The sequence below is a fragment of the Cyprinus carpio genome, chromosome B16, assembly GCF_018340385.1.
Source record: "Cyprinus carpio isolate SPL01 chromosome B16, ASM1834038v1, whole genome shotgun sequence".
NCBI classification, from domain to species: Eukaryota; Metazoa; Chordata; class Actinopteri; order Cypriniformes; family Cyprinidae; genus Cyprinus; species Cyprinus carpio.
This window is the reverse complement of record NC_056612.1, coordinates 23,201,724-23,213,629: the sequence shown is the minus strand read 5'-3', so window position 1 is coordinate 23,213,629 and position 11,906 is coordinate 23,201,724. Positions and strand designations below refer to the sequence as shown.

General features: G+C 34.6%; 1 protein-coding gene across 2 annotated transcripts; it reads left to right on the top strand.

The window, feature by feature from the left end:
- Nucleotides 1–754: 754 nt before the first annotated feature.
- tbx20 (T-box transcription factor 20) lies at nucleotides 755–9,856 on the top strand. 2 transcript variants are annotated; one of them, XM_042741543.1, is made up of 8 exons: nucleotides 755–1,225; nucleotides 2,193–2,448; nucleotides 2,699–2,863; nucleotides 3,253–3,361; nucleotides 3,867–4,025; nucleotides 4,307–4,383; nucleotides 6,587–6,702; nucleotides 7,382–9,856. In XM_042741543.1, exons 1-8 carry the CDS (start codon nucleotides 1,099–1,101, stop codon nucleotides 7,720–7,722), a joined length of 1,350 nt encoding a protein of 449 aa, XP_042597477.1. In that variant the 5' UTR covers nucleotides 755–1,098; the 3' UTR covers nucleotides 7,723–9,856. The 2 variants fall into 2 exon arrangements, with proteins under 2 accessions (XP_042597477.1, XP_042597478.1); XM_042741544.1 differs by having other exon boundaries at nucleotides 6,590–6,702; nucleotides 7,382–9,855.
- Nucleotides 9,857–11,906: the final 2,050 nt, after the last annotated feature.

The following is an 11,906-nucleotide window of genomic DNA, read 5'->3' as shown; positions in this document are numbered from 1 at the left end:
TCTCATTTTTCAACTACTAATGAGTCAAATTAGTAGCGTAAAAATAGCCTATTTCCTGATTCTTTTCGCTTGTTTGTAAGGGTTCTTCACAGGACGATGTCGTTTAAAACAAGCGACAAAATCAGAACATTGATAAATAGCCTATGTTGTTTTTGCTTTCCAACATTATAGCAGTAGGCTATAACTAGTTTAAAATTCTTAGAATAAATTTTTACTTTAACTAAAAAAAAAAAAAAAATCTCATTATGAAAACGTCTGGACCTGTTTTTGTCAGGGAAAATGTGTTCTGAATAATGGATTAGCCTATATCATCGCATAAAAACATAAACAAATACAATTAGTTTAACTCTAGGTGATAAAACATTTGTCATTTAGCATTCCTTTACAAGATGTGGACATTTAAGTTTTCATGCATGATGGAAGCTTATATACATAAGCAGCGTTTTAGTGTAAACAGATGTGACGTGTTAAACACTGATGAAGTTTATTTAGCATTTTGACGGCTCTCTCAGGTCTACACAGCTCAGAGTAGGCGGAATTATTATGGTTGAACTCATGAATATTAATAATGTCGTTCTGACGTTGCTTGAGGCGGCCAGTCGCAAAAGTTAGTAAATATTGATGAGCCACGCCCCTATCAAAAATCTATTCGTTATGATTTGCCCGCTCGCTGATGCCCGCTCACACTTTCAACAAATCAGGAAGGTTTACGTCACGAGCATAAATGAATATTAATGAGCTAAACAGTCACCGTAGTAGGATTTGTAAATAAACTGAGCGCAGGGTGTTGAAGAGCCAATGATCTAGAAGCAACACAACGATTGGTCGTGGCTGTGTACGACGGAGGGGCTAGTGAAATTAAGGAGACTGCTAGTGTGTCCAACACTTACAATGAAAACCTTGCTTTGCAAGAGAACTAGTGGGTGACTGGAGCGAGACACACAATGTCCCAACCGATTTGGAAGTAACACACGTATCAGCCTGCAGCCTGCAATCTTCTTAGTCCTGACTTAAACATCATCTTGCAATTTAAAGGCGTTTCGGGACTTACTCTGGACATTTGTGCTGTTGTTGAAAATAGTTTTGAGCACTCGCATCATGGAGTACACCTCTTCCCCAAAGCCTCAGCTCTCTTCTCGGGCGAATGCTTTCTCCATAGCAGCACTCATGTCAAGTGGGAAATCGAAGGACAAGGAGTCGGAGGAAAATACCATCAAGCCGCTGGGTGAGAGCAGATCTGACTCTTTTACGAGTTTAGCAAAAGTGTTTCCGTGTTTTGCAACAGTGACAGGAGTTTGCATGTGAGGCGTACGGTGACATCAGCGTCAAACTACAGCAGTTGTGTATAAAAGAAAATAGCATTGAACTAATGACACTGTTTGCAATGGGTTATACGATTGCATGCGCTTCTGACGCCGTAAAAATGTGTATATTCTAAGGAAATGGTCAATTTGTGACCTGTCAGTATATGAGTAATTCTATTAAGCTTTTTAAAATAGATAAAGGCTATAGAATGAAAAATATTAGATCAAAACGTGAGATTTTGTATTTGGCCAATTTGTGTTGTTTTGTTAAGATTTGTGCGCTTTCCTGGGAAATCAAAATGAATAGATTTAATTTTGGAGGTTGCCTTAACCCACAAACGACAAACCATCTCGTACGCCCAACAGTTTATTTACATCTACAGTATAAAAATAGAAGTGAAGTGTAATTTGCCTAGCAGTAACTATTAAATTAAAAACAACAACAACAATAATAATAGCTTTTAAGCCCACTACACTGAAATATTTCTGGCGCTTCTATGCAGTTTGTCATTTTAAATTTCAGGCAAAATTAATAAAAACGTAAAAAAAAAATAGCCTACTTATGATCCTTCATCAATATTTAAGCACGTAAATACTGTTTATTTTAGGCCATTATTAATTAAAGCAATGTGAATTATGTTTATAGCTAGCCTACATATAATTATATTATTTTTACATTTCATATAAGCTCATATAGCCTATTATTATTATTATTATTAATAATAATATTAAAACTAAATATGCAGTGTTAAAGCAAATGATGTAAATGGTGTTATGCTGTTTTTGTATATGATTGTGATATTTTATTAGATCCAAACCCAATTCTGCGTGCTTGTCCCATTTGTGCACATAGATTTTTATAATTCGTGATCCTTTTTTAAATTCTAGAACAATTCGTGGAGAAGTCGTCGTGCCATCCAAACCTCGCAGACCTGCCTTCGCTGGAATCCCACGGTGACTTCAGCAGCAGCAGCGGCAGCAGCAGCGGCGGCGGCGCTCCGTTGTGTACCGAGCCGCTCATTCCTACGAGCCCCGGCGTCCCCAGCGAGGAGATGGCCAAGATCTCCTGCAGCCTCGAGACGAAAGAACTATGGGACAAATTCCACGAACTCGGCACGGAAATGATTATCACAAAATCTGGAAGGTAATAAAACTGAAATTATTTTACTTTTCGTATTTTTAGACCAGCATTTAGCAGGACAGGCCTGTTGTCAGTAGACATGGGTTTAAAATGTTACCACATTTTACTTCATAATACTCAAGTACTTCAGTAATTGAACTAATACCACAATACTTCAGCTCATTTGTTTTACACAGTTGAACCAACATAGTATTCTCAAAAATCATGTTTACTCACATAAATGCCGCTTATAAACATTATGTTGTTTCAACAGACGAATGTTTCCGACAATTCGTGTATCATTTTCCGGAGTGGACCCGGACGCCAAATATATCGTACTAATGGACATCGTTCCGGTGGACAATAAGAGATATCGATATGCCTATCATAGATCCTCGTGGCTCGTGGCGGGAAAGGCAGATCCACCTTTACCTGCTAGGTAAGAAGCTTTTCATATTACCTGTATGCGTTGTTTTGCTTTTTTCGATCACTTAAAAAGTTGCTTAATCATGCACAGTTGCTTAAACATCCAGTGTAACTAAAAAGGGAATAAATCGTTAAAAACATTATTTTAGAATAGATAACCTACAAACTGAAGCGGCAATTCGCTTTGGACGTGTACGTGTAGACTAACTGTAACATGTTTAAATTTCGCACGTTCTATTTTTTTTTCTGTTTTTGTTTAATTTTTAGATTCAAATCCAAAGAACATTTTCTGAAATGTAGACTAATTATAAGGATAACGTAAATAAAAATCGAATAATGAACGCAGGCTTTATTCAAACAGATCGACATCATAATTTTTATTTTTCTGTTATTATATTACAGGTTATACGTGCATCCAGATTCGGCATTTACAGGAGAACAGCTATTGAAACAAATGGTTTCTTTCGAAAAAGTGAAGCTTACAAACAACGAACTGGATCAGCACGGACATGTAAGCACAAAGCTTTATTTTTAATTTGTGCTGTATTGCGGCTTTACATTTTATTCTGTAGCCTATATGTCAGTGTGTACTAATTATAGCTAATTGTTTAATGAAAATAAAAATAGTAGCCTATGCTATCTGTAAAGATAGGCATCTGTATCTGTAAACAAAAGTTGCTTTACAGGAAATATATTTTGCCTGTAAAGAGCAATTCTTTCATTTGTTTTTAAAAAAATATGAAGATGATTATTCAAGTATGATATTTTTAATAACCTATTTAGATATACAACACAGCATATTTGAAGTAAAATTAGAGTGATGATAAAGCATAATAGTGTTTTCTATATTGTGTCACAATAAAAAAGAGATAATGATTATAATGATAAATATTTCAGTAATTAATGAAATGCATAATGCATAACTCTGCAAAGGCCTGGTTTTTATATTTATTTATAGTTTTCCTGCATCACATAAATTAAATTTTTCTTATATTCCTGACCAATTTCTTAAACAGATCATCCTGAACTCCATGCACAAGTACCAACCACGAGTTCATATCATAAAGAAGAAAGATCACACAGCGTCACTTCTTAATCTAAAGTCTGAGGAGTTTCGCACATTTGTCTTCACCGAGACAGTTTTCACTGCGGTCACTGCTTACCAGAACCAGCTGGTTAGTACAAATCAACCTCTTTCATAATTCTTTTGTAAGGCAGCTGGAAAAGCCATTATATATTTAGTCAAAATGTATGTTTTGAGTATATATTTCTCCCACTGGCTATTTATATTAGTATATTTTGGCAAAAGTTTAAAATTGATTTGATTTTAGCAGAACAGTACTGGAAGACATCCGTCATTCCATTTGGATTTATGTTTAATTTAATGCTCGTGACATCATCTGGGAGAAGAAAAGAGCTGCTGGATTAATTTAGTCATTTCCTATTTTTGCTGCAGATAACCAAACTGAAGATTGACAGCAACCCGTTTGCCAAAGGCTTCAGAGACTCCTCCAGACTCACGGATATTGAGAGGTATGAGGAATTCTGCTGCTAGCCGTGTGTTGATTTCTGAGCCGTGTTCAGTGCAGTGAGTGATTGCAGAGGGAGGAGCAGCTGCTCTGGGGAGTGCAGCGCGTGTGTGGTGGGGAACGTTCAGCCAAACTCATTAACAAGTGCACAAGTGGCTTTTCATTAGTCTCATTAGACCTAGACGTGTGTGGGCGGGTTGGTTAAATGAAAGCTGGAAAAAAACTTTAACTTAAAAGTGTGGTTCATGTGGTCAATTAATAAATAAATAATAATTATTAATAATAATATGTATAATATTGCTGAATTAATCGAAATAATTTTTTACACCAACAAAACTAGATTTAAAATTTGTTTAGGTCAGGTAGAAATAGCTTCTAAAGGTAACATTTGTAGCTTATCACATATACATACATATATATATATATTATATATATATATATATATATATATATATATATATATATATATATATATATATATATATATATATATATATATATGTGTGTGTATGTATATGTATGAATATATAATGTATGCATGAATTTTGCCAGTCTGTGGATGTGTTATATGAATACCATATATTTTAATTAATTTGATTAACACGTATAAATACTACAAGAAAACACACTTGAAAAGATGTCAACATCTTTCTGACCCAAGTTTCACAAACAAAACAATCGAGTGACCCAAAAATAACTTGATAATATTACAAATGCTGGAAATGACCAATTTTGGCAATGTGCTCTCAAATTACACAACAAAACCTAATATAAGATTTAGAGCATTTAAATAACCACTGAAAGTAATAGTTGCAGGTACTTTGTTTTTATTGTATATTCACTTATTTTTTCATTTTTATTTTTTATATATATATTTTATATACAAGAAAATGCTAAAGAAATATGGTCAGTATTGCTCACTTTTCTGAGTAAAGATTTACGAGAAAAACAACTGAATGACCCCAAAATAATTTTATAAATCTAGAAATGCTGGAAATGACCAATTTTTCAGCACGTGCTCTCAAATTAGCATTCCAGTTAAAGGTTTGCCAGAAAGTTCCATTTCAGACCCCAACGAAAGAACAACTGAAAGTCAATGACTGCCAAAAATACCACACAAAAATGCATCCTGCTCTCTCTCTTTCTCAATCTCTCTATTTCTTTTTCTCTTTGGAAGGGCTGTGAATTAGATCTGATCAAGTGATCTTCAGGGAGCTGCAGAAATCGCATTAGTCTGGAGTCGGGCACTGCACTAAAACACAGCGTAATTCAATTGGGCCCCGTGACTGATTGAAAACAGCCACCCAAGTTGTAGGGCTGCGAGGCCCCTCTCCTCGGGAGCGCATCGCAGATAAAAACACACATATTTGTATTGCGCTGCTGACAGATATTGCACTTTCCTAACCTAATTGGGAGGCTAATGTGGACGCATGGCTCTTGTGATGCAGACCATCTCAGCCTGTCTGAGGAGTCTAATCTAACAGGAGCTAATGCACTTACTGCAAGGCTAGCAGACACACTTCTCTCTACGCACTTGCTGTGTGTTAACATATTTTTATGTGCTTGTTGTTTAAGCTAGCATGAACTGTCTGATTCATTGAACACAAAGCTGCAGAGAGACACTTTGGATGTGTTAATTAATTAACATATTCACACCTTAATGTATGGTTTAAAAAGTTTTAATAGTAATTCAATTTTATAAAGTTCCTCACTTTGTTACCAGAAATAAAAAATAAAAATAAAAAAAGTTTTCTATTAGTTTCCAATTAATTTCTAATTTTTCTTTGATGTACTAAAATAACTAAGCTAAAACTGAAAAAAAAAAGATTACATTTTTTTTTTTAACCAAAATTAAAATGACAACATTTTCAAAAACATTTTTTACCCCAAAATCAAAATTGTGGCATCATTTCTCACCCTCATGTCATTTAAAACATTTAAGTCTTCTGTACATACAATATTAATCATTTGGGCCCAGTGTTGTTTTGAACCCCTCTGGCTTTAATTTCATGGACAAAAACTGTTCAAATATTATTTTGTGTTTAGTTTTGGAGATTTGTATTCTCTTTAAAAGAGATGATATTATGTGATGGCTTGAAAAATATTTGTTTAGTTTAGTAAAATGAAGTTTATTTAGGATATGTAACCAGATCAAATGATTGTGGATATAGAGATATATTTTGGGCTGTTGTCTTTTGATTTTGCTGTAGGGAAAGTGTTGAGAGCTTGATCCACAAGCACTCTTACGCCCGGTCCCCCATTCGGACTTATGCCGGTGATGAGGAAACCTTGGGGGAAGATGGGCACTTGGCACACAGTAGAGGTAAGAAAATGTTCCTGTAAGGGTAAACCATGCACTGTAAAAATATTCTATTAATTATACTTTTTTAAAAACAGCAGCTGTAAATGCTAGAATTTCTCCTTCAAAAATACATGACTATGTTTCTGGTATTATAGAATGACTGTATAGTTTTTACAATCTATAACCATATATTAAATGCAGTTATATAATTTTAACACACAAATCTTCCAAAATCTGCTTTGTAACTAAAAATGTACTGATAACCACCATAATAATACATGTGGTGAATAGAAAGGCACAAGATTAATAAGAGTTCATCATATAGATGCTACACAAAATGATGGAGAACCATGAATGAATAATGCAATAAACAAAAACTAAAAAACAGAAAATGTAATGCAAAACACCCTACTGTACTTTACCGATAACAAAAATAAGAAGAAACAAAACTATTTATATAAAATGCAATCATATGTCATGTCACACAGTTTTCCAGTACAGTTTTTGGTTACACTTTATTTTAAGGTGTCCTTGTTACAGTGTAATTAAACATTTAAGTACTGTACTTACTATATGGTTAGGCTTTGGTTTAGGGTTAACAGTTTAATTTTTTCTGTAAAAATTATTAAAAATGTTTGCATTATGATGTAAATATGCTCATTTTATGGTACAAATAATGCATTCAACTCTTTCCCTGTAGGTTCAGCATTCACCGCATCGGACAACCTCTCCCTCAGCTCCTGGGTCACCACCACGTCTGGCTTCTCTGGCTTTCAGCACCCTCAGACTCTGTCTGCCATCGGAACCAGCACAGCGTCCCTGGCCAGTCCTCTTCCTCACCCCATCCAGGGCTCTCTACCCCCTTACAGTCGACTGGGCATGCCTCTCACCCCGTCCGCCCTGGCCGGCTCCATGCAGGGCAGCGGGCCGACCTTCCCCTCCTTCCACATGCCACGCTACCACCACTATTTCCAGCAGGGGCCCTACGCCGCCATCCAGGGACTGCGCCATTCTTCCACAGTCATGACCCCGTTCGTATGATTCCTGCCACTTCAGGCTGATAAGATTTCCCAATCACCGGCATGCGAAGACATACGGCGCCCATACACACATGCTTACACGAAAGGAAGAACCACATGTAAATAATATTGTCTGACACGGCATTGACTAACAACCCAGAAGTGCTGAGAAAAAGTGAACAAAAAGCCCAACGGACAGGGATTCTTGTAAAACAGAACTTTAAGCATGAGTTTTTAGTGTTAATAAGAGACTCAGAGATCCGTCTTCATCTGCAGATGTGTTAATGCTACCTTTTAAAGGGACAGTTCACCCAAAAATGAAAATTCTGTCATTATTTAATCACCCCCATGTCATTCCAAACCTGTATGATATTCTTTCTTTCGAAGAACATAAAAGAAGATATTCGGAAGAAGTTTGATAACCAAACCATTTCGATTCCCATTGACTTCCTTTGTTTTTCTGGTCCATATAATGAAAATCAGTGGGAACTGAAAGTGGTTACAAATGTGTATTTTTGTGTTCTGGAAGTCACTGGGAACCAACTTTCTTCAAAATATCTTTTTTTGCATTCAAGAAAAGGATAGAAATTCATACAGGTTTGAAAGTGTGTAAATTATGACAGAATGTAATTTTTAAGTAAACTGTTTCTTTAAAGATTCATCTCATGTATTTATCGACACCCAGAGCCAGATGAGGGAGAAATAACTCACTGAACGTAACACTGGACTACTGCTGTTTCTCATTCCCCGTGATCCATCACCTCTTAATGATATGATACTGTATCTGTGGAGCTGCCAACCACTCAGCCCTCCGGTTCAAATTGTGGACACTAGAGGGCGCTGTGCTATTTGAAAACTGCAATACTGGATGGAAACGGTATACATGTGTACATGATGGACAGGCATGTTTCTTTTCTTTAAAAACTATTTAAGGCATTTTATTGTATTTTACATTTAAAGAGACAGTTCTCCAAGAAATGAAAATTCTGTCATCATTTACACACCCTCATATTGGTCCAACGCAAAAAATAAAAGATATTTTGAAGAATGCTGGTCATCAAACAGTATCAGTTTCCATTGAATTCCATTATATATATATTTTTTTGTCTGTGCAATGGAAGTTAAAGGGAACTTGAACTGTTTGGTTACTATTCTTCAATATGTGTGTTGGAACGACATGAGGGTAATGAGTAAACCATGACAAAATGTTAACTTCTGAGTAGACTATCCCTAATAAATTGCTAATCTGTCCTCAGCAAGAAAGACTATAAATTGACATAATTTCATTAAAAAGATACAATAAGGGTGAACTGAAACTGATAGGAACCAGCAGACACGTGAGGCCATTTCTATAAGTCACAAACAAGAAATCCAGAGCAAAATGGACAGGTTTCTGTTTTGTAACTGGCTAATATTTCTTTCCAGTGCCAGAAGCTGAGCTTTAGCCACTCGAGGCTGCTTGTCGACAGCCAGTTTGCAGGAAGTCCACACATGTAAATAATGGGTTAACTTTTAAATAATAGTCTCGTCTTCCCCAGGGGAATGAGGGAAATTGGGTGATTTGTGACTGAAGTGTTCCTATTTGTACAGTCACATCGACAACAATTCATCAACATCCTGTAACCAAATCACAGAGAAACAGCGCTTGCTGTAATGGCCAGATGAAGAGGAAGTGGAGTGTGTGTGTGTGAGTGTGAGAAACTAAATGATGCTACGGTTTTTATTTATCCTTCAAATTTGAACAGAACAGCGTAAATACACAAACAAAGCCACACAATGCTTTTCAGGGTTGAGGGTGTTTTATTCTGATTGAATGTGTTGTCTAAAGTAAAGCTGATAAAAAATGTGCCCACCATTTCAAGCCTTTGATTTGTTATGAACAGACTGTACAAACAGTTATGTAGTTGCAATATATTAGCAAATGTTTTCTCTTTATTCCTTTTTTTTGTTTGTGTGTATTTCTATGTCAGATGTATTCTACTCATAAGGAGACAACTGACCATTTTTGTTTTGATGCCTTTTTTAAGTGCAATATATTTATTTCAGCTATGAAAAAAGATATGGCTAATGTAATATTTGAAGCAATGATAGATGTTATTTGTAAACAAAATGAAATATATATCACCCCAAAATAATGTTGTGAGAGTTTGATTTTTATGTTTGCATTATTGTATTAAATAACTACAATATATACAATACACTCTTAAAAAATAAAGGATTCCAACTGATGTGATTGTTCCATGAAGAACATTTAACATCCATGGAACCTTTCCATTCCACAAAAGGTTCTTTAAAAACATTTTGTAGATTATTAAAATGCTCTTCATGCTAAGAAAAAAAAAGGTTGTTTGGAACATTGGAACGGTTCACTGAAAGGTTCTTTGGGGAACCAAAAAATGGTTCTTCTATGGTTTAAACATCCCATTTTAGAGCCTTTATTTTAAAGAGCATAGGATATTTAAATGCATCCAATTTTTTGTTTTATTTACAGTATAAAAGTTGCATTGAACTGACAGGGTAAATAAAAAAAAAAACAAAAAAAAAAAACAGTTTGCATAGTCTATGTGAGTAATATTAATTTAAGCATCAAATTATATCTATATATTGAAAAAGAAAAAAAACTAAAAACTACTTTCCTTTTTTATTTATTTTCTTTTTATTATATACTTTTTTACTTTTACTATTTACAATAAAGTGAAAGCGTTTAAAGGACCTGATGGGCAGCCAACATAAATACGTGCAATTATTCAACACTCTTTTTATTCAATATAGATTAATTTTTTATTCAACAGATTGAATACATTGTGTACATTTTAAATTAGTAATTCCACCAGAGAGTCAGAGAGAGAACTATTTCTATGCATGTATTTATTCATTCATAAAATCATTGTGAATGATTGATTTTATAATCATAAATTCTTGGAAGCCTTGGAGAGTTGCACATTTCACTACAGCAAAATGTGAGTAGCTCTATAAAATATCATGCATAACACAATTGATGCACTGAAAGGATTTACTTCGAAACAATTTTCATATATATATTAAAGTAGAAAGACTGAAATATTATTTTCTTGTAAAATATATTCCAATAATCTTTATTTTATATTTACAACTTAAAAAAAAAAATAATAATATTTTTATACAAAGAACTATATTGCAGAGTTCACATTGAAATCAACTGAATGAATAGTCAAATACTATATATTATTTCTAAAAAATACATAAATTTTTTTATTTTAATTGAAAATTACACTTTAAAACCTTTTTAATTCTACATTTTCATGTATTATTTATTTATTTAAAAAAAGAACACAATTTGTACTACCAACCAAAACCCAATTTTCTATCACTTCAGAATCTTTCTCTGGTCCATGTTTTTTTTTTTTTTTTTTTTTTTTTTTTTTGACAGCGCATTTATTGATTAGTTCAAATAAATGGATTTGTTAGCTAAATCCCCAACAATTATCTGCCTGTTTCTGACTAATCATACACAGAGGTGACAGCAATTATCATTTATTATTCCCCATGCGTTATTTGTTTGGCAGGATGCTGCAGGGCAGGAAATGTCTGAGGTATCTGTAGCATAATTCTAAATATAAAGATGGCTTCTCTTTCACACAGCCATCACTATCATGGACAAACCAACAAATCGATAGCAGGTCGTTAGTCACCGTTTCACCAGGAAGAAAAGGCACTTCTACCCTCTGATAAAAATCAGTTCCATCCTTTGAAAAGAAATAAATAAGCAAATAAATAACATCCAGTGAGAGGGTGATTGGATTAAAGAGATAGCAGAAGGGCGGTCTGAGGCCGTGAGCTATGGAGAAATAAATTGAAAGGAACAGTTCACCAGGGAGTCCATTTTAAGAAATAAGAGTGTCATTTACACAGCAAGGACTGCCAGCTAAATCGTATGTAATTTCATTCAGTTTTGCATGTTTTTTTTTCTTCCCGCCATGATTCTTTAATTTGTCCCAAAGACAAAAGGAGCACATTTCAATGATATGGGCAGGAATGGAAAACTGTCTGCTGTCTTTGCCAGTGAATTAAGGTTAACCCACATCCCTGTCAATAGAGTCCACGTTCTTTATTGCCTCTATTAAAAACTGGTCGACCATAGTTTTATAGATGCCTCACTTACTTTTATTTGAAAAATGCCTAATTAGATGCTAGATTTAATTTCTGAGTCAAACAAAACACGTTTTT

Coding starts and splice junctions, on each gene's coding strand:
- tbx20 (XM_042741543.1), top strand. CDS start 1,099: ATGGAGTACACCTCTTCCCCAAAGCCTCAGCTCTCTTCTCGGGCGAAT. Junction 1,226..2,192: donor AAATACCATCAAGCCGCTGG/GTGAGAGCAGAT, acceptor TTTAAATTCTAG/AACAATTCGTGGAGAAGTCG. Junction 4,384..6,586: donor AGACTCACGGATATTGAGAG/GTATGAGGAATT, acceptor TTGATTTTGCTG/TAGGGAAAGTGTTGAGAGCT.